Raw genomic sequence first — 27,576 nt, forward strand, 5'->3', positions numbered from 1 at the left:
ATAATTAATAGTTGTGCCACTAGAATTCAAACATTTACCGCCACCAACAAGTCGGTGTGCGGTTTTCGGAGTCTGCCCATGCGTTTCAAAAGCGGTATCTTCTCAACTGACACAACTTGAAGAACACACCATCGTCTCCTCGCTCATGCTCAGTTCTGCATGTCTGAGTGGTTTGTATTAGTCGGTGGCGAGACTGATTCAGTCAACTAATTTGGCCTTTTTGACTAGCTGACTGTGTCTCATTGATGGGTCAACTGATATAAGTTGTCTCCCGGATGGTTCTGGCTTTATGGAGGATTTTAAAGATAAAATTGACTTTTTTTTTTCATTTAATTCAAATGAGCCTGTGCCACTGTTTTTTTTCACCACCCACGTTTTTTTTTTCCTACTTTTTTTACAGTCGGGAATTGGATGTGAACCTCTCAAAAAGTCAATCATTCCATACAGGTACATACTTGGACAACAGCTTTTAAGTGGGCGAAATTAATACAACCTACTTACCCTCCTCCTTCTGTTACTGATCCATCGCTGCACACCCACTGATTTCCCTTTAGCACCTGGCCAAGCGTTTTGATTTTCATTTACACGAACGCGCAGCAGCGTTCACATTCACATCCTACCACGGAGAAGCGATGCAAAACAAACCTTAGCTCAGTTTCAATGAAAACAACAATTGACGACTTACTTGCGAGTATCCCTCGTCATTTCGCCAGCGATGATCACATCATCATTTTAATCTATGATGTGTCTTAAACTCTTAATCCATACGAATGAAAGAGAAGCTGTGCTGTGCCATCTGCTTAATCTGTTAGGGCATGCTTCCCTCTCCCCAAATTCTAGTGGTCAGGAGATTTCGCCTCCTCGAGGAGTCTGTGCAGCTTATTGAATGCTTGTCATGTTCGTGTTTACATCGCGGATGCCGTTTAAATGCGGCAGAGTCTGCTGCCTGTCTTTTGTCAGCTTGTTGTTTTGTGCGATGGCGTTCACCCCCGTTCACCCCTCTGGCTGCTTGCCTGCCTGCATGTTGTGCACAACTTCAGATTACAGAAATTGTACTTAGGAAGTGGAAGAGCAGACTGTGTTTTACGTTCTCCGTTTCTTTACACCCATGCCTGATGTATCAATATTGTTTGAGGCATATACGGTACTGTAAGCGTGATTCATTTTCATCCTTGTCGGGAAACGAGCGCTCGGAATCATTTTGGTAACTCAAGGCACACCACAGGCGGGCGGTTCGAAATGAGTCAATGTGCAAAGTTCAGCGTTCGATTTAGGGCGAAAAAAGGTGCTTTGGGAAGCGGTGTATTGTGTCAAGAGGAGTGCAGATTACATTGGAGTTAGCATTCGTATGCTGCACTTTTCATAATGACAACTGTTATTCGTGCTCTTAGTGAAGATCAAGTTGAGTGCATGAAACCTCTTTTGAAGGGACTCGTGCAGCTCGGTTAGGATACATTTGGATACGCTCCTCTCTGAGAACACGAACCACCTTTGCGACCTTGACACTTTTCTGACGGATTATCCACCATCAGTGTGCATGGCACAAATACTTTCCTATCAACAATGGCTGTACAATCGGACCTTGTGGACCACTTCCATAGTTTGGGTTTCAGTGTGTTGTCTGAAGGCACAAAAGGTGACCAACATATTTTATTTTTTTAACTTGAAATGAGCGCTGGCAGTGAACTGAACTCACTTCTTAATAACATAACTCTGGCAATTACTGAACAGTTTTTAAAAAAAGGCTTGGGGCTGTTGAATGCCACCCCATCTTACTGTCAAACATACATTAAACATAAAACACTTGCACTTTGTGTATTTAAAACCAACACATAGCTTAGCTTTTTATTTTGCTATTTTAATGGTAATGTGAATTAGTATTTGTTGCAGTACTATAACCCTTAAGGCAATGGAATAAACAAACAATGCAGCAACACATGTAGAATGATAACCAAACAATATTTAGCCATGCATTCTTCTGCAAACGGCCAATATTAGTGCCGTATTGATGAGCAAAGTTTTTCTTACTACAATACATATTACAAGAATTTGGTTGGGTTTTTTTGGAGGGGAGGCGGTGCTTGAACGCATTAAAGGCATTTGCATTCATTTCAATAGGAAAAGATGATTTAGGGTACAAGGGTTTTGAGTTATGAGTGTGGTCAAAGGCACCACTGTGTTGAATACAATCAAGTCAGAAATTTGGTTTTTATGGGGAAGAACAAAGTCTGGTCGACTCTTTTTGAGGAATGGGTTCTGTTGGATGTGGACGCGTACACACAGGTGAGTGTGCGGAATGGCAATCAGGCGTCACGGCGGTAAATGGCAATGAAGGTGACCTGTTGTTCTGGGCCAGCTGACAGCAATGGGACCAAATCTTCCCTCTTCTATTAGGAATGATTATATCATTTAGATACAGATGGTCCATTTAACGCAGCAGCTGTCTTCATCAGACACACCAGACTGGGCCTTTTGCTTAATGGCTCCAGAGAAGCCATCGAGGGTCCAACTCAAATTACACGAGGCTTGTCGTCTATATGGTGGTCCGATATTGTCTCACACTTGCAAAAAAACCAAACAAATCATGTGTTGTCAAATTTCAACATTCCCCCTTTTCACTGTATTATATAAATACTTGCCGAAACTACAATGTTTGTAATTAACATTTTTTTGTGTAAGTTTCAACCCAACCTGCTCTTTTCTTAGCCCCCTGTGTGTCTATTTCTTTATCTCACAGAAAAAAAAAATTTCATCAACCACTTGGCATTTAGCCTCTTAAAAAATTAATTTAGCGTTTTTTTTTCCCCTTCTCCTTAGCAAAGCACTCAAGATGTTTTCCAAAGCATAATTGTGTGGTGAAGCAAGGAAGCAATGAATGCTGCAACTCATCCACATGTCATTTTTGATTCCATTTATGTATGACACATTTCTTCTTGCATTTCATTCGGAATGTGTGGGGGTGGGGGGCAGTCTTATCACTACACCTACAGTTTTCGCCACATAGATTTTTTTTTTCAGGCGATCATCTCTCATCTCTGTTGATAGGAGGAGACAAACATGAGATACACGTTAACTGTGGTTTTGGGGCGGGCTTCTGCTGTAAAGTAGACAACCTCTGAAAATAGAAGCTCTTTTTTTTTTTTTTGCCTCCTCCTCTTCCTCCTACACAAACCGCCTGGCTCAGCGGGGCTCAGTCTCTCGGAGGCGCTCTGATCTTCCAGTCGCAAAACACCTGCTTTGTACCTTCAGATGAGGAAGAACAGGTCAGAGGGGTTGCTTGTAATGGTGGGAAGTTACAAAGTACAAATACTTTGACAAAATGAAAGGGAAATACTTAAATGTACTTAAAAATGATATTTCCCCCCTACACAACCAACAACTTCTGGCCTTCAAAAATGCTTCATCTAATATGGAAGGAGGAAAAAAAAGCATGTCAGTCAGGCCTGCGAGCATAGTAGTCGCATATGCGAGCAGTTTTTTTTAGTGAGGCTGAGTAAGAACTTCATCTACTGGTAGTCATAATTTTCTAAACAATATTTCTTGGTTCCCTTGTAGCGTACATCACAAAAAGTTGTACCTTGGAGAACACAAATGGAATTCCTTTTTTTTTAAAGTGCAAAGAGCTTAAGATGGAAATCAAGTACAGTGGTACCTCCACTGGCTTTACATACTGTACATGTGTCTGTGTGATGAGATTGCCCCCCCCAAGCCACACCACACGTCCAGCTTAATTACTTAATTAGAGCTCAGTGCGTCTACGGTCCGTGCACGCAAATGACGGAGGGGGTGTCCATTGGTAAGACAACGGAGACGGCCGTCTATTCGCTTGAGGAAAGACGAGAATAAGGCTGGCTGGAAAAACCCCGTCAGGAACCGTAAACCCATTAGCATGCTCTGGTTATTTGCGACAGTGCATATGTTGAAGGTTTTATAGCAATAGGCCTGCTTGGGGCCAAGGGGGGAGGGGGGGGTGTTGATATCAAAAACCCTTTGTCATTTTTTGACGTCCCCAAAGAATTGAGCTTGATCGGCTTTGGAAACATGAAAGACACAGAATGGCGCTTGAAGGGTTATTTGCGGCCACTGGTGATCCCGCCGCCAAATCCCCTCTGTTCATTTGTATGACTCGGCTCCCTCGAGTCTGTCCGCATTTCATCTTCATTCAACAAGTGCCTGATCCCAGGCTGTTGCTTATTCAATCTCTGAAGCACCCACAGGATATCAAAGCCAAGAACGGTTGAAGATTGGTCTCATTTATGTCCTTTTTTTTTTTCCTTTGGTGAACCATTTCATCTCAGAGTGTTTAGTATCGTGATGCCCTGAAAGCAACACTCAAGCAAATTTAGTGTCCTCATGTGACCTCTGTGTCTCATCACAATTCTCCCCAGAGTAGGCATTTATTTTCTTATGGATGTTCGTAATTCAACGGTGACATTTAAAAAAAAAAGTATACTTTTGCCACCATGGTTCTGTCTTCTTGTGTGCACAGTACTCTCAAAGATTCGTCTTTCAATAACATAAGAGATAAAAATCAAACAGGGCAACACAGTGGTCGACTGATTCGCTCGTTGGCCTCACAGTGCAGAGGTGCAGAGTTCGATTCCGAACCCGGCCTTCCTGTGTGGAGTTTGCATGTTCTCCCCGTGTCTCTGTGTGTTTTCTCCGGGTACTCTGGATTCTTCCCACATTCTAGAAACATGCATGGCAGGTTAATGAAACGGTCCATAGGTATGAGCGTGAATTGTTGTTTGTCTCTGTGTGCCGTGCATTTGGCTGGCAACCGGTTCAGGGTGTAAGCCACCGACTGCCGGAAGACAGCTTGGATAGGCTCCAGCACGTCCGCGACCCTTGTGAGGACAAGCTGTTTAGATAATGGATGGATGGAATGATAAAAAATATTCTCAGTGATTAATTGACACGTAATGAACATTTATTTCTGTGGAGGTCAACTCCAAATCTGGAGTAAGGATCACAGAAAAACTATTTTGTGTTAGTTTTCTGCCCTCTGCTGGTTGTTTTGCATTAGTACCACTTCATGTTTGGTTGACTATCCTACATTAAGTATTTTTGGGTGGTGGCAATGCCAGAACCGACACTGGCCCTATATATTTATGACATAATGTAATGAGTTTGAGTATTTCACATTTATTGTTTTTATACTTTTTATTTATCTAGTTTTTTTTTGCGCACATTATGTTTTGCAGTCTAAAATCGAACAGAATATTTAACATTTGACATTTTCGGGGTTTTATGTGTTCAAAGCCATTCATTCTGAGAGGAACCTGACATAAAATGCTTACATGCATGCAAATTCTCTATTAATGTAGAATACTGATTATTTATTAATTTATTTTTACACTCCCAAATACTGAACCCTCCAAATATCACTACCATGACCAGTCTTAAAATTTAAAGATTATATTCCCAAAAAGCACATTTGATATTATTGTACGGCCCGCTGGGTCTCTGGTTAGTACGTCTGCAGAGGTCGTGGGTTCAAATCCGGCCTCCGGCCTTCCTGTGTGTAGTTATCATATTCTCCCCGTGCCTGCATGGGGTTTCTCCGGGTACTCTGGTTTCCTCCTCCACATCCTGAAAGTGTGTCTCTGAGTGAAGTTTTATTGGTAAAAACTGCAAGTGATGATCATATTCTGTTTACTAGCGTGTGTGCTTGTAGTTGTTTCTATTGATAAGATAAGATATCCTTTATTTGTCCCACACTGGGGAAATTTGGTGTGTTTATGTGTTTGTTCCTTGACATTATTATCACCCTGTTCTAATCTCTGTCCTTCATGAGATTTTAATGTTCATATTAGCTTCCTTCGATGACTCATCTGAGTTTAACAGGCGTGCAGTCTTCGCCCTGAGGGTGGGCTGCATGCCACAAAGCGATCATAGTGGTTGTCAGCAGATGGCGCCGGTGAACTGTAGAAATGCTGCTGGTGTCATGCAGCAATCCACTCATCCGGTATACTGTTGTTCTTCCGTCCCACCTATTATTCATTCACCAAGAATATTGTAATCTGGAAGAACTTTTCTCCTCTGCCTGTCATTCTATCTTGCTGGCATAGCTAGATGATCAAATACCCATTTGCTATTTTCCGACAAACTAAATTACGATCGGATAATGTTCCCGTGCCACCTTTGTTCTCGCATGACACATTAGTACGTCACAGAACCCTTGTTGGCAGTCATTACAGTAGACGTTAACCTCCGCACTGCTGTATCATCTTTAATATTGTGCAGGGAATTCATTTTACGACATGCTTGCAACAAGAATCTGCACTTAATGTCATCCAAGAGACTGTGTTGGCATTTTGGTAGGAGCAGTACGCCAAATTTTCGTTTGAAAATAAGCAAATTTATCAGAGGACTGTCAATTGAATGCAGTTTTTAAGTTGTCATAATGCTAATTTTCAACCAACAAGAGTGGTGCTTTGAGATAACATCTTCAATCTTTTCCCATTTAAAATAATTGGAAATGTCATTGCGGCCTCCCCTCCAAAAATCATCAAAACATGTCATCAACTATATTTTAATTAGTGAAAGTGGCTCTCTATACTATAACGTTTTCCTAAATAAAACCGACAGCGATGACACAAAAAAAAAAAGAAAAACTGTTTCTGTCTCATTGCATCAAATGCTGCCCCTTCGGGTCTGCCATCTTTGGCCACATAGCGGCAGTATCAGACAGAAAAACTTCAATACTGTTCACTGAGGCGTGATGAATCCGATTTGAGTTAGGCAGGACAAGAACGGCTACAATGTGATGCATGCAGTCCTGCCTGGATGGATGCAATCATATTGAAGTGGAACATGTCCTGACTCGAACTCAATTGGGACGCCTCACGCAACAAATCCTCTCTCACATCATCAGTATGGCACTAATATTAGTCTCGAGTGCAAAGAATGTATGGATTAGCTGTGTTCGATACCAGAACGAGTACTCAACTCCCAAGTACTTACCAATACCAAATAACAGATACCACCAGTAATTTATGTACATAAAATTTCTAATAAACTAATGTCAAATAATTTTAAAAACAGAACTTTAATTTGCTTTATTCCTGGAAAAAAAAAGTCAGAACAGTGAATGCATACTTGTTGCCAAAACTACCACAATGACACATTTCAAACTCAGCAAAATGATAAAGTGACAAAGTAGCAGAAGCAATGCCCAAAGACATGACAAGGCCCACAGAGTAGATGCATCCATCCATCCATCCATTTTCTGATCTGCTTATCCTCACAAGGGTTGCCGGGGGTGCTGGAGCCTATCCCAGCCAACTTCGGGCAGTCGGCGGGGGACACTCTGAACCAGTTGACAGCCAATCGCAGGACACACAGAGATGAACAACCATCCACGCCCACACGCACACCTCGGGACAATTTAAAGTGTTCAATCAGCCTGCCATGCATGTTCTTTGGAATGTGGGAGGAAACCGGAGTACCCGGAGAAAACCCACGCAGGCCCGGGGAGATCATGTAAACTCCACACAGAGAGGCCGGAGCTGGAATTGAACCCGGTCCCTCTGCACTGTGAGGTTGACGTGCTAACCACTGGATAACCGGGCCGCCCCCACCAAGTAGATACCATTGTCAAATGCATATCGCATCTCGGAGGCGTACATAGACACAAATAACAGCTTCAAAGGACTATGTCAAATGTGAAAGATGGAGTTGATAAGGAGATGAGTGTATCATGCACTCACTGAACTTGTTTGAGTCACGGCTACATTGCACATCCCTGAAGACAAGTGTTTCCACCTGTGTCTCTGCTCTTCACTCTTTCCTCACTTGCAGCTCGGTCGCTCCCTTCCTCTTCCCTTCAGTCATGTGCTCTCGCTAAATAGACTGTTGAGAGGGTCTCAGCAGCTGCCGCTTAGAGTTTAGAAACCTGTGTGCATGTGCGTGTGTGTGTGTGTTTTGGCCACACACTTTTTGTGTCGCATCTGCCCTCTCAACTTGCGCTGGGCCCTTATTAGCCTCTTTTACAAAGAGACACCTCTAAAAAGGGCACATCTGAGCCACGAGGGAACATCTGGCATTTAGCGGCCTTTATTTTCTATACAGTACCAAGTCAAGGCGGGATATTGCCGTAAATGTGTGTACTCTCACAGAGCACTATGCCATCCCCAGTTCGATAATTAGATGTAGACTGTCGACGAAGGGCGCTACTTGGCCCGCTCTGATGTTTGTCACACTGACGTTATCCTGCTCAAAATAAAACTAAACAGAAAATTCTGACAAATCCCATTCAATTTCAAAAAATGAAATGATTTTTTTTTTCCCCCATCGTTGCTGAAGATTTATTAATCAAATACCCATCTGTTCTTCTAACCTTGTTGAAACATGGATATGCCTTCCAACTACGTTTAACGTCATGTATTAAATATTTGTGCACATTTTGTAAATGTTATATTTCAGACTAAAATGGATCCCTTTTTTCATAGTTTGGCTATTCCTGTGACATGCCCAGTTGCGACTTGTGTGTTTATATTTTAAAATTACATCTGGGACTGGCACCCAAAATCCTTGTTCCCTAATCGTGTTGACGGCAGTGAACAAGTTCCAATTGGATATTCAATTTCTGCTTCCAACTCCAGAAGCCTTTTCCTTTTTAGTTTAAAATGCCTTACCTTGAATCCTGGCTCATACTGTGGCCAAAGTAGAATCCTGGTCGGTTGAGTCTTTCTTGCTTAATATAGTAAATCTTTCTTGTCCTTCTTCTTTGAAGTAGTAGTCATGACATCTAATGTGTGATGTATCGCTAGTTTAGCATTTTAATCCACTACAACAAGGATTTATCATTAACACCACCAAAATAGTAGATAATTAAATAGAGTAATAAAAATAGACTAATAACCAAGCAGGATTCTAACTTTTGCCACAATGCAACATAATATTTTAGTTAAGGTAAGTCATTTTAAACTAAAAGAGAAATTATTTTCGGCACTTAGAAGCAGAAGTTTCAAATCCAAACAGAACTCATTCACTGCCGTCACTACTACTACTATTAGCTTCACTATTCTTGACCTTGGTCTTTGTAAAATAAATTACATGCACTGAAATTTGTATGGCCCGATTATTTAATTTGGACAATAAAGAATGAAACAGCAGCACTTCACCTGATGGCATCCAATTAGTACCCTTTATTTTGTGTCAGTTGCTTTAAGATGGAATTAATCAGCAATCACGTCCACACAATCGATCAGTCCTGAACAAATACTATTGAATGAATGGATATTTGTGCCCTTCACAAGTCGAAGCACAGAACAGCAAACAGGGAGCAGGTAAGGTGACGTGCGCTTATTACCCGTGTTGTCAAAAAGAATCCAAGATGTAAAAATGATTCCGCATTCACTTGACGCTGAGGGCAAGCCCGAGGTCTTCAAGGTCTCGGTCCTAATGATGGCATCCATTCCAGCGACGGCCCACACATCTTAACTGCACCGTCATGTCAACAGCGCCGCGAATCTTACCCCATTTCCACCACTTTTATGGCTTCCGACTGACAATAATTAGACGGAGACTATTTTTACCCCCTTCACGGTAGCCCCTTTGACGTTTAATTTAATTCCCGGCGAACAGTACTAAACACAAAATGAGGTTGTTAGGTGGGAATTAATTATATCCCACAGGGTGCAGGATTCGAATAGTTGGTATTTCGTGTGTGGTAGACAGGTTGCTATTTTGCTTCAATTTTATGTTTTTATTGGCGGTATAATGTGGAAAATAGTCATAGAATTAATGAATTGGTTGCTTCCATTGTGAATGTAAGCCTGACATACAATTTAGTGTAGGTATGTAATATGATAGCTTTTATTACTACTGTCTGTTTTTCGCCCTTTGGTTTAATGCCTGTTTTTAATTTGTTTTTAGTGTCACTTTTGTTGGGTTCTCTTGACTATTTTTATCTAGTCTAACTCAGGGTTAAGTGTTTTTTTTTTGGCATTTATTTTTCACATTTTCAGATTTGTGTAAAAAAATAACTGATAAGAATGCTTTTTTTTTTTTTTTTTTTTTGCTATAGGCATATCATCTCGCTCTGTTAAACAAACTTTATGGTCCATACATCCGACCAGCTGAAAGATGCCTACTTAAATACATTGTCACCTGTATCAGGCCTTTATAGTTTTTTAGGGCCCATTACCTTTGAGGCACTATTTAGTTTGTGATGTAAGATCTCATCTCGGGGCGAATCTCTATTCTTTTCTCTTAAGCTGCAAAGCTGTCATGTGTCCTGTTTGCTTTGCTTGGCTGGCTCAAAGGAGGAAGCCTTCAAAATATGTCACGTAGGTGCATGAGAACGTCTGCTTTAGCTAATGTGTCAGTGGTGGCCTTCAACTTCTGTTTTTCTGGATGTGTGAAAAAGTAGATCTTTTTATTCTTTTTATTTTGCTTTGTCAGTATGGTTGTTTTTGGATACTTTCTTTCAAACTGTGCCGTTATGATAATGTTCCATTTCATGAGCCTTATCAGAGATGTATGAAGTAATTAATTTTTTTGGACAGCCCATATTGAAACCCTGATATTTCATTATGAAGTTGGTTTGTGAGGTGACTGATGGTGTAGTGGTACATTGGCCTGCCTTTGGTGTCTCTTTGATTGACTGTGCGAATCTGCGTGTCAATGGTTGACAGCCAAGACCTGTATATAGACACAGGTGCAGTGTTGAGAGCCTGAAGAGTTTTTTTAGTCATTCCCTAACTGGTCTAAACTGTAACTGAAATCACTTGTATCTCGCATCAGGTTTCCCAATTGAAATGTCATGAATCTGGTCCAGTGCTCCAAAGAATCCATTACAATTCCATATTTACATGTTATGAATAAAGAGAAATATCAAATGGCTATACGAATCACACAGCAATGGTTTAAACCACATCAACAAAAATCTTTTTATAGCCTATCAGTGGTGCAGGACAAATAGTGGAGCAACACATGTAGACAGGTAATATGGCGATACTTGCAGGTGTCTAGTCTTTGTCCTCTTTGAAAAATGACAAATTGCAGCATCTTAATGAGTAGGTTACTCTTACAGATGTGGTACTGTAGAAGTACTGATCTATGTTTCTGTCTGCATGGCTGCACAGTATTATATTGCCTCCCTGTGACCAAGGCAGGCAAATTAGAAGTAACAGCACAAAGAATTGGATTGCGCCATTAAATTACGATCCACATACTCGTATATTTTTTTTCAAACATCTTTTTTTTTATTACTCTGTTTTTCTAAAGTACAAGATTATAAACTTGCAAACTGCAGAATTTATTCCTGTCCCGAGGAGCCAGCTTCACATTTATGCTATCCAAGAGTTCCAGGATGCCTTTAAAACTTAATGTTACCTGAACTGTTGTAAATTGTTATGTTTATTCCTGTTGCTTCCTGGCTGTGTGACAAAGAACATTCATATTGTTGGATTGGTCTTGTGGGAAATTTATTTCTCTTAGATCTTGTCCATAAAGAAATAAGGGTTGGTTTTTTTTTTTATCATTTCTACTCGCGGAGTACCAAAATCCAATTTGAACTCTGTTTTGATTCAAAAGATGCCAGCGCCTCGAATTGAATAGTTCCACTTTAACATACATTGAGATACGTATCAAATTGACTTTCACTGGGATGATACTCTATATCTTTTTTTAAGGAAATACCACATTTGCCGTATTGACAAATTCATTCATAAATGTAAAATGACACCAATAAACTTATTGCATTATACCTTCTCAAACTGAGCCAGAGCATATCAAATCCTTGCTTGTACAAAGTGCGCAACAGCATTTAGGTAAAACATCTGCCTATTGAGTGAGTTCCTCTATTCCCCACAGTGAAAGCGTGTGTGCATGTGTATGTAAGTGTGTCTGTTCCACTCCCCCCCAAAAAAGTCCATGGAGTCAGGAGGTTGCCTTGGCAACTGAGCAACAGTCTCACTTTTTTTTTTTTTTTTTTAATACAGCACTGAAGAAGTGTTAAGTATAAAGGTGAAGTGGCCGCCGTTTGGTAGGCTAATGCGGCTTGTCGAGGAGGAAATAGTTCATAATGTGTGTGGAGGGGCGCGAGGTGAGTGACCGCAAGCGTCCACTTGACTAAGAGAGGAAAAAAGAGGCAGAAGGATTAGGACGCGAATGATGGCTTTACATAATTACCTTTCTTTCCCAATCCTTCACGCTTTTAACGGCTCCTCGCTCATCCTCCGGGGAGACGACGTAATCTGCACGTCGAAAGCCTCTCATTTGTCTGCCACTGTCCTCTTGATCAATCCCCGCATCCTTCCTCCTCTCCAGCCACTGTGTCCCTTCACCTCTTCCTTTTTATGTCCTCCTCCCTTTTCTTCCTCGCTGTGCTAACGAGACAGACAGACGGAGACGTGAAGGTGAGCGTGTGACGTTAATTAATGTCTTTGTTTGGTTTTCCTGTGACACTTTTCACAACCTCCGGCTGCCTTTAACAAACACAAACACACACACACACAGCCGCACACAGGCATACGCAGGCTCCTGCAGCTTGTCATCGTTATATGAGCAGTCACCGGAGAGGAAGGAATAAAAAAAAAAAACATCAACACGAAGCAGAGAAAAACCACCAGCTGCCACTCAAGTCATCCCGCTCGTGGTACAAACGCGCACATTCTCGGCAATGTGCGCAGGGCCGTAATTTTCTGCCCCTCTCAGCCAATGAGAAGACGCGGCTGCTCGCAGTGTTATGGGGGGGAGGAGCGATGGACCCCGCCGGTGATTGACAGCTAGCACCCTACAGGTGGAGGGGAGGATGGAGACAGGGAGGAGGAGGAGGAGGAGGAGAAGAAAGGCACTTCCAGTGAGACTTTCACCCACACACACATACAGAGTGAGTTCCCCCCCTTGCTACCTTGGGCTCCTGCTCTCCCAGGCACACGAGCCAGCCTGAGTGCTGCTAACATCAGCTCCAGAAAAGCTGCATCAAGATGAGCCAGTGCAGGAAACGCTGCAAGAGGCAGCTGACCAAGGTGGCTCGATACCTCTACCGCTTCCTCATGGGAACGCTCACCCAAGGTAAGGCAGCCCACTAATATTCACACCCGGGCTGGCCAAAAGGCTTCATGGCCGCACGCCACGTCTGTCAAGCTGGGAGGAGTTGGAGTTCATTTAGTGCCCTGGCTGTGATTGTGAACATTATGGCATTGCTTCTTTGGGTACACAGTGACAGTTGACAGTTTCTTTATTTTGTGTGTGTGTGTGTGGGTGTGTGGAACAGTAAGAAGCACGAGAGTCTGTGTGTGTGACAATAGTGTATAAGAGCATTTGTACTCTTTCCTTTTACTGCTGTCTATATACTGAGTGTAGTTGGGGATTTTTTACATGCTCACATGATCAATATATTAGCATAAATTGTATTTAATATGTGACTTGTACTTGTATGGACTGTTTCTATTTATTTTGTATCATACTTGGTGCAGCAGAAGTCATTCAAACTTATTTCCCCTTGCCCAGCCTGTCATGGAATTTAATTACTTTATTGAAATCACGCCTCCTATTTTAATGAATGTTATTTTCAGTTCAAATGCATTGGAAATACATTTTTGTGTTTCGATTTATGCTTTTTTTTTTTTAAATGATGATGTTGCACATGATTAAACTGATGTAATTCTCCACCGTCTCCTTGAAAATATGCTTACGTTTCAATCACGTGTGCCTAACATACATGTTCAAGTGAATTCAGAGCTTTTTTAAATTCAGTGTCGTCCAAAATCTGTCTCATCGCCTTTTCTTACCTTCATTTACAATCATTTTGTTTGAATAAACCTCAAGATTTTCTTGAACTCACTTTCTACACACTATTTAAATTCTGAAATTATCCCCACACCCTTAAAATTTGCCTTCTTTTGTTGTCGAAGCAATAACCACATGAAAGCGTGTTGCCATTCGTCATATAAACACACACACACACACACACAGACACACACACACACTCATCATCATTTCAGCAGCTCCATGTTGGTCTTTTGACACCTTCCCCTTTACTTCATATTGATAATCTCAGTTTTGGAATAAGTTGTATGAAGTTGATGTCGACGGCACAACATGCACATGTTGTCCACGTTGGCCGGAGACAACCTTCACCCTGCCCGCTTCTTCTCAGCGACGTCGAGCAGCCGTTCACTCGCTCCCTGGGGAGATTCAACTCAAGAGTTGAACTCCTTCAAGTGATGGTGCGAGGCGGGAAAAGAATAGCAGCGTTTGCACGACCTTGTCTGTGGAAGCTGACGTGAATGCTAATTTGACAGGCACGCCACGCATCTCGTCCTCACCTCGTCTACATTTGACTTTTGTAGTATGGCATGGCTTCCCACACATGCATATGCTTGTGTGTACAATTGAGGTAACGTATTTTTGGGGCCATGGTGTTTTGTTTTGTTTTTTTGGGGGGGGCGGCGTAAAGAGAAGAGCAGGTCTCTTCATTTGGCTTGTCATCAAAAAAGTGCAATTTGGCATTTTGTACTCCATTTTGTGAACTAAACTTTTTTCCAAGTTAACCTTTAGTCATACAAAATTCTTTGGAATGCTGAACTGCATCGTATTCTTTGACGATTTGATTAAACACAAGAAGTAGTAAAATATGTACAATGATCAATTGAAATGTTTCATAATCAAAAGTACATAGACAGCCCTGGGATGCAGTCACTCTATTGCTATCCCTAATCAAAAGGCCATTCCTTACAGACACAAATGACTCACATTACAAATACAAACATTTTTTTTGGTTGTTTGGTGTTGTTTGCTTCGTTTTAAAATGTTGGCAGTTGTCTGAATGCTATTGTGTAGCTTTGACCAAAGCATGAGTGCGGTGTAGCGAACTAATTAGACTGTCAGTCCGTATTGAATTCAACTATTGACGTCAATGAATCATCAGAGGTGCTGTTGTTCAGTCTTAAGCAATGTTTTTATTAATTTTTTTTAAGAATATAAACAACATCACATGCGTGTATTGTTTGCCATTAAGTCAAATGGGAGCCTTGACATTTGGCTTCAAAATTATTTCACGAAGCTAACGATCTCACACTCCCCAATCCCCGCTTGTGGCTGCCCTCCATGAACTATTTATTTAAAAACACCCAAAACACACCACGTGCTCCTGTACTTGTGCATGCACGTGCATCCATAAGTTTACCAAGACCTGTGGTTACCATGACAACCAGCTCCCCGCATGTCTGTAGAGAGAATAAGCGAGCCGGTGCCGCGGTCGCCAATGATGGCTGCACTGTATAATGGCCGTGCTGCTTAAGGGATTTCATCAAGGCCATTCACACTTCCCAGTCGCACTCTCGTGGCCTCTTTGGGCTGCGCCAATGCACTGAGGGACTTGCCATTTGGTTAACGCCAGGGGGAGGCCGAATTGAATTTGCTGCGAATGAGCATCATCACCTTATGCAAACTAGAAATGTTAAATAGTTTGTCCCTAATGTCGCTTCACTGCGGCTGTTACCTCTTTACGTCAGTGCTGCGACGAGGTGTTTGTGTCTATAATTACTCACTGTACATCTATTATGATGATGATTACATCCCCTTTCTAACCGACGGGTACCCGAACATTGCTTATGAGCCGAAATGTGTGTGCGTTTGCGCGCGTTTGCTTTTGGCTGTTTCCGATGTGTGGCATTTGTAGTCGCCGTTCTTCTTGCCCCAACTTTGCCCACTAATTAGTTTGTCTTATTAGCCTCTGGAGGAGAAACAAGGCTGATGTGTGTGTGTGTGTGTGTGTGTGTGTGTGTGTGTGTGTGTGTGTTTGCATCCTGTGGCCCTAAGATGTCTCCGTTGAGTTTTCCCAATAAAGGGACAAGCTTAATTCATTTGTTCAGTGTGATTAGAACACATTAACTGGAAGCTCATGCAGCTTGTTCCTGTACATCAATCCGAGCACATGGTGTGGCCCTTCTATCCACTTGAAGGCTGACTTAGATATTCGAGATGTCCGAGTCACGCTGATTTGTCCTTTTAGCTGCTTTCTTATCTGACACGGGCAGTCAAGTTCGTGTCTGTTGCTTCCATCTGCCGCCACAAGCTTCCAATAGCTATCCTACCTTTGCTTTGTGTCGCCGCTTTGGTCGGCCTGGCGTCGGCCTTGACGAGGAGGAGGGGAATGACCGCAGATGGATATTTATGTTGAATTAAAATAGAGGTGGACAGGTGTGCTATTTTGGGATCATTATGGGAATGCCAGATGGTCTTGATGAGAATTAGAATGCTCTTGATTGTTACATTTTCAACTCATGAATACAGCGATCATGTTCATGATTTCACATCATTATCAGCAATGCAAAAAATTAAAACATTCTGGACAAGTAAATGTCAACATACCGCATTTTATTTCTGTAAATCTGCACGTGTTTTCATTTCCAAATTATAACTTCCCCAACCTTCCAAAAAAAAAAAAAAAAAATCCCAATTTCCCATTCCTGTGAGTGGGATGGAATTTAAGCACCTTGGCTCTTGGTTGCCTGTTGCTCCAATGAGAACATGACCAACAGAAAACAACAATTTGGGATATTTAACCTCATTCTAAATACTCCAGTTATTTCAGTCGTCATTTTGTGTGTACTGTACATATCTTTTATTTTCAGAATCTATTTTTCCAGCAATTGCTTTAAAAATAAATACTTTATTAAATAAACAGCCTTTAAGCCTGAGGCTCAACTAAACATCATTGCTTTCTTTACATGCGTCATAAAGTTGATAAACTACCTCTTGAAGAGAGTGCAAGAGTATGAGTATGTTCGCTTAACAGTCAGGAAGAGTTATTCACTCTTAGGTCGTATCAGGTCGGTAGGAAAAATCTCTTTTCAGAAGAATACTTCTCAGAGATGTAATCTAGTGCTCTTCCTCTTTCGATAGCAAACTATCTGAGAGTGAATCAAAGTCATCATTCAAAAGAAATCATTCTTAACATTATACGAAGCACTTATTTTGCCCATGCCTAAAAGTATCCTGAATGCTTGATTAGCTCTATCCCGGGCAGTTTAGTTTAAGGTTCAGCGTCTGAAGTCAGAATGCTGACAGCTATGAGACAAGTGGCAGTGATTGTTTCTCATTGTGCGCCACACGCAAGCCTAAACAAAAAAAAAAAAAATGGAGACCTCTGTCCTGCTAACAGTCAATTAGCTGCTGGTGCTGCAGAACATTCTTGCCGGTAAAACACCACGTGCACGTCAACGGAAACAACAAATCAAATTGATGAAATGAGCGCAAAGCTCCGTTCCGTCTTCCCCACACTGAGCCGATTGTATCGTCTACATTTGATTATATCCTCCTTCGACATGCGACGATGCCTTACCGGAAGGCGGCGGCGGATTTCGCAGACGTCACGCGTGTATTGGGAAAGGTCACAAGTCCATGGATCGTTAAACAATGAATCACGCAACCCTTCCATTTACAGAAGTAACTAAGTGAAAAATGAAGCTCTTCGAGGGCTGGCCAGGGAAATGACACCATTTTGCGTTTGTTTATTACAAAACGGCAACTCCACAGCCTCCTCTGCAGCCACACGACAGTTTGACTCCCCGATGACTTTTCACGCACGTTGTTTGAGCTGCTAACAAATAGCTTTAAATCAATATTTCATGTTCGGTGATGAATGAACGCGGTGGGCCGCGGCGTAATGATCGTCATCGCTTGCGGCTCATTACCGCAAAGTAATTACTTTGTGGGATGGGGAAACAAAGAACATGTAATTTAATCTGGCATCCAGTGGCTTCCTGAGAGTAATAAACTCCACCTTTTCATAATTTTTTTTTTTTCATTCAACTTTCACTTTCGCTTCACAGAATGGGGTATGAACACTAAGAAACTCATCTTCGTTTCCCGGAGTGGATCATTTGTTAGCCACTGTGGTATTTTGTTCCATCGTGCAACAAGCTTCCAATCTTCTCTCCAAAGTTCACAACAAATTTTCCTCAAATGAACAACCCATTTCACCTTTTTTTTTATTAATATTATTTCATATTGCGACGGGGACCGGATTAATTACTCTCATTTTCTCATGTTATCAAACAGCACATAAGAAAGAGACTTTGTTCGAACCGAACTAAATAAAACATGTTCCACCTCAATTCTCGGCATGCTGTAGTTTGGTGAGGAATCTTGGATATGCGATGAAATTACCAGTGAACAAAATCTCTTGCAAATGGAACCCGGCCTCCTCCCGGTCTCTTGGCCTTCGAGCACTTTTACGCCGCTCATTGCGTTGAGCATCACCACATTCCATCCTTTTCTCCGTCTCTACCTGACAGATATTATCACACACCTGTCTGTCACTTCCCGCTTCCCGCTGACAAGTGCGCGTAAAGCATGAATTTTAATGTTGATCAATAAAACATCAGCGGATGCAGACGAGTGTTAGGAGTGCGTTTTCAGTGTGCGAGGAGTCATCTGCTGGTGTGTGGTAATGGCGCCCACATAGAGAAAAGGAAATGTTCGTTAACTTCAGGACGACTTAGTCCGTCGCCTTTGTTATTTACCATGCCTGTCAAGGAGAAGCTCTGCAGGAAAATGTCGGATTTTTGTGTCATATTCCGCTGAATATGTGACACGGCGGGAAGCAACGCTAAAGCCTGAAGTTGATATCGTTCCACATCATTTGCGATTCCCATTTTAATGCCAAGCTGTGTTTTGCCATTTGACAGCGTTTGGAGGACAAGATAAAACCTTATCCTGGATACACAACTGTTCGGATTATTGCCCCAAGCATTGAAAAAGTATTAAAAAAAAAGTGCAATACAGTAAAGAGCATTTCCTGTTCTTTTTGGGGTACCTTGACCAAGCAAATCATGATTCACAATTGAATTGAATAGAAATGGGATTAATCCGTGCCAGCCCCCCCCACACAACACCGCCGAACAACCAAACTACCTTACTTTTTGAATTCTTTCAAATTGTTTGGGACAAATTAGTGATTTACTATTCTGGAAATGCTTCTTGTACCTCTGCAGTATGGACATGCCATTCTTGGATCAACAACAACCAAACATCGCAAGAGGGTTTATTTATTATTAAATTATTATTATTATTTTATTATTTGCACTGTACCACTCCAAAAAACAAAAATGAACTTGACAAAAAGCAAACCGCTTTCTCTTTTGCTTCACATTTCCTCATTTGAGTAGTACATCCCTGGATATGAAAGGCCGGTGATATTGTGTCAAATAGAGCAGCTTTTATTGCATATTGGCTTGTCTTATGTCAGGAATGGATACTGATTAAGTGACTTGAGGAACTCCGTCAATTGCGTGGAATTGATTGTGGATTATGCTAGTGGTAGTAACTCAAGATGAAATGGATTAAACCACTTGGTTGCAACAAAAATTAATTGATGGTTATTTTTTTTTACCAGTATTCATTCGGTGGAATTCAAATGCCTATCCCTAATTCACTAGACTTTACTATATTTGTGCAGTTTGAGCTGTAATATTTCCAAGCTTTCACATGATACTGTATTTGTAACTGCATGCTTCATCTTGAAGAAAAGATAAGACAGGCAAGCAAGATAAAAAGAAGCCACGTGGTCGAATGTGGCGTCGCTTCATTTTCGGGGCCGTTATCGTTTTGACGCCAGACATGTGAAGATTCTCAAGTCGTCTCTCTGGTGCTCATTATTAACTTGGGCTTCTTGTTGACACCTCCTGACTTGCACATGCACACGACCCATTAAACAAAAAATTGAGGAGGCTATAAATAAACTCTTTGCAGGAGTTCAATGTCAAACCCTGCGCAGAAAACTTCTAGAGTGCCGATCTATATTTACGGCAGCACAGTAAGCTTTTGTTCAGTAGTTCATTGCGGTGCATGCTAAATAATCCTCCTGGGTATTTCACGCTCGGGGGCCGAAACCCATAATTTGAGGGGGCGTAAAATAATATGCAATGAATGTACAATGTCATTTTTTTACGACATTACATGAGGGTGGTCACCATGTCTTTGGCAAAATGTTTTTCCTTTCAAAAAAAAAAACCTCCAAAGGCTTTTTTTTTTTAATCCCTGTTGCACATACCACAGCCGTTTTTATTGCTTCATTTGTGAGCCCGACACGGCAAATCACACAGAGCGGGTTAAGGCTGGCAATAAACGGGACCTTTTTTTTTTTTTTTTTTTTTTGTCGTCGGAGGGGCTGCTGCCTGTCAACCTAGAGCCCGGTGTTTTGGTAGATGCTGATTTTCCTGCCTGCAAGTTTGTCTCTGCTTTCAGGGAGTTGCCTGCATTGAGACAGTGACTGATGCGGCCATCAAGAAAGAAAATAAAAAGTGACAGGGAATATACATTATGAATGAATACATTTGATCGCATTCTGAAGAAGAAAAGTCCTTAAGACTCAAGGTCAGGATAATATTCCTAAATCCAGAGTTGACTGGGAACGACCACATTTTAGTTTTGCACCACCGGGAATGCAGCTTGCAGACTAGCATTTCCAAATCACATAAAATGACGTGGCGGGCTGGATCTGGCCCCCGGGCCTTGAGTTTGACACCTGTGCCCTTGGCCATTATTATTATTATTATATACATTATTTCTTGCCCTTACCACAACCTCTCCTGGTGTGCTTCTCCTTCTCACCTGCCACCCAACCTTTCCTCACCCTTTGTCAGGCAGGTGTGAAAACCTCCCCCTCCATCCATCATCTGTATACACACACACACACACACACACACACACACACACACACACACACACACACACACACACACACACACACACACACACACACACAGCTCACAAGTGTCTAAAAATAGCCTGCTATTAGTAGCCGCTTGAATTCGGGGCTGGAAGGCAGTGACTGGAGGAGAAAAGAAGGAGACAAACGTGAGGAGGAAAACAGTGAATTCAATTAGCGTGATGACGAGAGAGCATGTGTGCAGGATGTGTCGCATCGACACTGTGAACAAACTGCTCATGTTCATCACAAGAGGGTCAGAAAATGCATCAGACATAAGGCGGCCTGACTATTTGGATTGATGAGTGAGATGTTGGCATGCGTATCTAATGCGCCGTCATTGTGTGTGCACTGTACAAGGACCAGAAGACCTCAAAGTTGTTTCGTAGTCGGTTTTTAACTCAATTTATATGTTGAGGAGGCAGCAAAGTTGAGAGGTGCTGCTGGGTTTGAATCTTGGCTCTTGGGCTTCATCTGATGTTTTTTTTTTTTTTAAATGCACGTTAGGTTAATTGAGGATACTATACGGCAGGGGTAGGGAACTCCGGTTCCTCGAGAGCCATATCCTACCTGTTTTAGATCTCTCTCTTCTTCAAACACACCCGATTCAAGCGATGTAGCTCATCAGCAAGCTCAACAGAAGCTTGAAACGATCGTGATCAATTGAATCAGGTGTGTTGGAGTACGGAGAGCTTTAAAACAGGCAGGATATGGCTCTCGAGGAACCGGAGTTCCCTACCCTTGCTATATGGTAAAAAGCAGTGTGTGTGTTTTATGTAGACACCTGGGAACAGTTAAAATCCAACTATAGTCACACTGTGTGACTGAAAAAGTGAACAAGGAATTTAAATGAGATGTTCTATGTTCAATTAGCAGTGTGTGCGTGTGCGTGCGCGCGCGCGTGCGTGCGTGCACGCCCTGTGCCTGACTGTCCAGTCCAGGGTTTAGTCCATCTTTTGCTCAGTCAGCTGAGATAGGCAGCAGCTCCATTTGACCCTCAACAGGATAAGCGACATCCAAAATTAATGGATGAAATATCAAAACATACATAGTTGAAGGTGACAGAAGGGCAAAACACATTTCAGTCCAGCTAGGTTTCAGCACCATTGGCAGAGCAACATGCATTTTGAAAATATTTGACAGCAAAAGATGAACCTTGGTTTGAAGCATTCGTTGAAGTGACAAAAAAAAAACAAAAAAAAAAAACTGATCTTTTTACTTCTGCATTGCCAAGTGCTGTGAATCAATAAGAGGCCTGTAATACGATTTTGTCTCTCCAAAAGCAGAAAGAAAATTCTTGTATCCAATTAGGTTTCAACTGTGAGATGAAAGCATGAGGAGCTGATGGTAACACACCGACTGAGATATTCCACTGCAGTCGTCCAGCTACTGACGCAGCAACAAAACAATCACTGCAACGGCGACAACCGCTTTCATTCGCTCTGTCATCCTGGCCACTGTCAGCAAAACACACACACCGTTTTTTTGTAAGAGTGTTGACATTGTGATGACTGAGCCATAATGTTAGGCCATTACATTAGCAATGCTGTACGGTACTGATATCTACTTTTAACACATAACGCATCGGAAGCGCAACTCTTGGGAGGAAAATGAAAAAAAACTACACCGGTAATTGCCATGAAAGGTGGAGATGATGGGGTGGATGACTGAGCAATTTTTGAGCATTTAGAATGTGATTGATTTCAGGAAGTTGCTACCTCTGTTTGGCTTAACAGAACACTTTTGCCATTGAGCATGTTTTTTTTCACTACCCATGAGCGACTGATTTTGATTTGCATCATTTCTGACTGGTTTTATGCAGTTGAACTCCTATCTGTGTTCTATTTGACCAAATGAAGCGTGAAGTGACGATGTAGACGACTTCACCAACTGCCGTGGTGTAGGGCTAAACAATTTAGGGACAAAATCAGATCGGGATTTTCGATGTATCGGTATGAACAACAAAACAGCGGCTATGACGGCATTTATCGACAACATAGAGAAGAATGATGGAAGTTTTGTAACTTGGCAACAAAATGCACTTTAGATTTTGAGATAAATATCTTTGACACTGAGTTGACAGCTCATGAAATGTCGTTTTTGTTTGATGGCTTTTTTTTTACTCCGAATATTGGCAAATTTTCAAACATTTTGGTGGATTTGGACGCAAACCAGAATTTGCATCAAGAAGTCTGCATTAATCATTGCCGTCTTTCACGATATCGCAAAATATGAGAAAACTACTGAATGGACATGCTTGAAAAGACAGATAGAGCCTCATCAAAGTTGTAGCATAAAAACAACACGAATGTCATAACTTATGTATGATGAGGACTTTTTAAAAACAAAAATATGGAATATCTCAAAATATAGCGCCCATTCGGAAAAATCAAGGACATTTTTGGATTCAGCAATATCAAAATACCCCCAAAAACCATTGAAACTTTGTTGGCACCAAAATGTGTGTTGCCCTGAGTCATCATAAGAGTTATTTGTCCTTGTGCTCTTGCCTTCGGACTGCCTTCAAGATTTCAGCTTCAGGTTGCCACACCAACGTTGGTTCTGTCCAAAGCTTTTATTGGTGTATTCAAGAAACAGTTGTCTTTGCTGAGTAATGAACGAAGATGTTAATAGACATTTAGGACTTGTTAGCAGGACAATAAAGCTCAAGTGTGGAAGCTTGGTAGGATATTCAAGCGAGGTCATTCAGAGCAGTGTGTGGATAATCACCTCATTTTGCCTGTTGTCATCAAACTGGCAGCATGAACAGACTTTGATAGCTTATTGATCTGCCCTTTGAGATTGATGACACACACACACACACACACGCACACGCACACGCACACACATACGCTCACAGTACATAGAGGATCTCTGAAGAAATATTGTCCAACAGAACAAGCAGTTCTCAATCCTTCAATTTTCAGGGGGAAATTTTGAACGGTATTTGGATAAATAATTCATTTTCTAATCAGCGAGCCCCGGTTGGCATCATTAAAGGCTAACTAACTAACCCGATGGAAGTGTATTTCCTGTCCTGCGTTGACAAGTCGCCACTGCAGCCAGATAAATTTCCTGCTAACTATAGTGAGCAGCCACCAGTGGATAAATCAACGCTAACTTTAGCGACTCAAAGGCCTCCGGCTCTCTTTACACGATGTTCGCATGTCGTGCTTTACCTTGCCTATGATGATGAATCCCTATTTGCATTCACTATCTATTATTTTAGCTGTTGCAAGAATGTACTTACTGGAGCAATAATAATAAATCCCTTAATTAATGGCATACATCACGTGTCTTCTCTGAACACTCTTCGTTGCTTATTTTGAAGTGTTGCACAAAAGCCAAAGAAAAGTAACTGCTCATGAAGTCAGTAATATAATGTAATGCAGTACTACATTTTTCTGAGGTATGCCTGTGATATTTGTATCGCCTGTTTGTAGGTGTTGCTGCCCCATGTGTATTTCAGAAGTAGTAAGATGAAGGTTTATAATTGCGGTAAGAGCCATGCTAATTTTTGTTAGCATGGCTACAGCCTTTTTCATTGTATTAGCATTAAGCTAGCAGTCTTTTATTCGACACAATCTAATGGTTAGCTTGAACATTAAGATGTATTACAATAAACTTCAACTGGTAGTGACTAACAGCTTGAAGGACGCACACTCGACCTCGTATTTGTAGAACTGTAAGCAAGAGAATGGGAACAGGTGCTAAGGAATACATTAAAGTATGCTTCAAACAGATGAAGTGTGTTTTGATATTTAAATGGGTTTAAAGCACGTGGCAGAAATACAGAAATACGGCTTAGTAACACTATTAGACTTGGCCCGTATGGATCTTTTCTGCTTCAAAATTTACACCAAACTCTTGTCACACACCGTATGTTATTTATTGACAGCAGTGAATGGCCAACAAAGGGGGTGAAATGCACATCGCGTCAATGCACCAGGGAGCTGGATAGTCCGAGCCACTAAAAGTCCTTTTCATCCCCAAACGGGATGCCGCTTGTCGACTCTACTCAGCCATCCAAGCGTGAGAAGGAAACACTTTGTGCTGTGACGACCTTGAGAGAGTTCTGCTGACCTCTAGCCACGGCAAAAAAGACGATGCACGAGCAAGGAGCAACTCGATGGAGATGAGGGGTGGCAGCATGGGAGGAATAAAGCAAAGTTAACCTTTTGTATTATAATCATAATATACTTTAGCGTATGCAGGTGACAACGTGAAACAAAATGACACTCCCTGGCATTGTTACTGCAACTCTTTGCAATCCTGTACAGCATAAACAAAATTAAAAATTGATAAATTGACAATAAAGGGAGTAGTTAGATTCTTTTGTAGACCAATATCACTGAGCCACAAGATTGGAAGTCGTTTGCATTGTTGTTAAATGATAGCAAGTGTAACATCACTGTCAACTATCATTGATCCTGTGGAATTTTTTTTTTTTTTGGTGAAGTCACAAATCATATGAATGATTTGTCACATTATTTAGGAAGCACTCACCATGAATACGGAACTACAGTATTAATTGCTCTAAATGTCTGTCAAAGTTGATTTTGAAATGACCACTTTTACAGGATTCTTAGAAAATCCTTTTGTCCCGTCACTGGGGACTTATGTCACAGCTGTTTTGAGAACATGGGCTACTCATGTCGTTCATGGGATCTACCTGGTGCCAGCAAGCACTAGGGGTAACCAACGTGAGCCCTTGTATGCAGTATGTGAGATCTCAAGTTGGTGAGCACTTTCATGGTAGTATATGGTATGGTGTGGTAGTATGTCTGTTGGGATAATGTTTTTCTCGGGTATGTCAGGGTGGACTGTGAATATTCACTGCTGTCGCAGATTATCATTTGGTCTAATGTTTGTATAAACAGATTTGAGTTCAGCATGCTGGATGCTTCCCTGGCTCACAAATAAATGAACAAGCGAATGAAATAACCGAGCAGATAACGAAATAAACCGAGGGACGCCATCACCGGTGCTGATTGACAAGGCTGCTCGCAGTCACTCTTCTCTCCATTACAGTAAGCTTGTCATTTTCTCGAGTGGCATTCATCTGCCTTCTCTTTGCACGGCTTCACTCTGACGCCTGTCAATCATGTTCATGTGTGTGCGGGTGTGTGAATTTCTTTGTTTTTTTTGTGGAAATAATTGAAGTTGTTTGCACAAAGCAGATGACATGACGCCTGTCAATCATGTTCATGTGTGTGCAGGTGTGTGAATTTTTTTTTTTTTTGTGGAAATGAAGTTGTTCGCACAAAGCAGATGCCATTTCAGTTACTTTCTCATTAGGCGCTGACAAGGGCACATTAAAGGTTGTGCATTTAAAAAATTTGTATCAATGGTAAACCATCTAAGGAAACAAGAAAATGTTTTCTTTCTTCAAAGTTAAAAAAGGAAATCTAAAACTGAATATGTAAGTGTTTGTCTATTGGTATTTAAACTTGAATGTAGCGCATTAAAGTGGTTGCTTGTTTGTGAAGCAATTGAACAAGAGATGTTGGAGTAAATGGTTTGTATTTCGCCCTCAAAATCAAAAGGACTTGGTACATACGAATAGTTTTTAATCCACTAAGGAGTTTTGTCATCAACCTGCATTTTGAGGAAGGGATTAAAAAAAAAAAAAACACACACTTTGGAGTATAATAATAAGAGTCTTGGCGTGATCACTGCAAGCTCTTTAAAGTTTGCAATAAAACTGGCACATAAAAAAAATAATTAATAATTGTTTAAACTAAAATGTCCAACCCAACCAATATATACTGCAGCAAACATTCTCTCTGCTCTGTGAGCATAATGACTATTCTTGGAGCTTCCAGTTGGGGACCTTCTCTGCCTCTTATCCTCTCTCTTTGTGCTGCATGTCTTTCGGTAGACCTCAGAACTGCTCGGTATGTTATGTCACTGAATAGTGCTGCAGTGCACAACTCTATACATTTGTGGTCATATTATGTCAATATTAAACTATCAATGACGTCATGTCCTTGAAGTGTTCATGAACATCCAGTGTGTGCATACTTTAAATTATGTTCACAGCATTTCATTCTTAGATTGCCGCTCCACGTGGATGTTTTTGTCGCCGACCTCTACGTCAGTCACTCCGCACTATCTCGGTCACGCTGTTTTCGCCTCTCTGCTCGGCTGACAACCGTCACTTCTGTCTGCTTGTCTGTCTGCAGGGTGTCACTCTCGCGATAGCTCCATTTCAATGTATCCCCATGTCGTGTGTGTGTGTGTGTGTGTGTGTGTGTGTGTGTGTGTGTGTGTGTGTGTGTGTGCGAGGCATGCACGCACGCACAAACATATGGCTCCTCTGTGCGATCTCATCAGTTCCCCCCTCCGGTTTTCCAAATCTGATTCCTCTCAGGGCTATTTATAACTGTGGATGCCCACTCCACACTGTGTGAAACGTCATGGCCTGTGCTCCTTTCCTACCTTTGAGAGAAAGCTACATTACTTTGACTCACTTTTATCAAATATGGGTTTTGTTGCATTTGTTCCACCCCCCATAAATGAGTTTCAGGAACTGAAATAGTTGCTTGTTTGTTTTCCATTCTTAATGGGAATACAACTGCAAAAATGAGCGAATTAATCACAGGTGAGCTGGAGCCTATCCCAAATGACTTTAAGCGAGAGGCATAGTACACCCCTTTACCAGACAATCGCAGAGCACAAAGAACCATGAACACGCGTTTGCACCGATGGGCAATATTGCACGCCCTATTCTGTAATCCAGACATGTGACATAAAAGGCAAATCTTTTCTCATAAAAACTAAACACAGCTGACTTCATGCTGTACATGCCATTCTTTTATTTGTATTATTAATGGTGACTTACTGTCACGTGTGTGTGTGTGTGTGTGTGTGTGTGTGTGTGTGTGTGTGTGTGTGTGTGTGTG

The 27,576-nt window shown here is 41.5% G+C and overlaps 1 protein-coding gene across 5 annotated transcripts in view; it reads left to right on the forward strand.

The window, feature by feature from the left end:
* LOC109512701 (Kv channel-interacting protein 2) overlaps positions 1-27,576 on the forward strand; it is a 110,214-nt gene that overhangs the window by 36,030 nt on the left and 46,608 nt on the right. The window contains exon 1 of one of the 5 annotated variants that reach the window (XM_019864630.1): positions 12,779-13,026. The exons of 3 other annotated variants lie outside the window; for them this stretch is intronic. In XM_019864630.1, the coding sequence (XP_019720189.1) occupies positions 12,939-13,026 (88 nt within the window). In that variant the 5' untranslated portion in view covers positions 12,779-12,938. Of the gene's footprint in view, positions 1-12,778; positions 13,027-27,576 lie in introns of those variants that run through there. One more of the 5 variants, XM_019864635.1, reaches the window with a different exon arrangement.

The sequence above is a fragment of the Hippocampus comes genome, unplaced genomic scaffold (assembly GCF_001891065.2).
Source record: "Hippocampus comes isolate QL1 unplaced genomic scaffold, H_comes_QL1_v1.1 scaffold108, whole genome shotgun sequence".
Taxonomy (NCBI): Eukaryota; Metazoa; Chordata; class Actinopteri; order Syngnathiformes; family Syngnathidae; genus Hippocampus; species Hippocampus comes.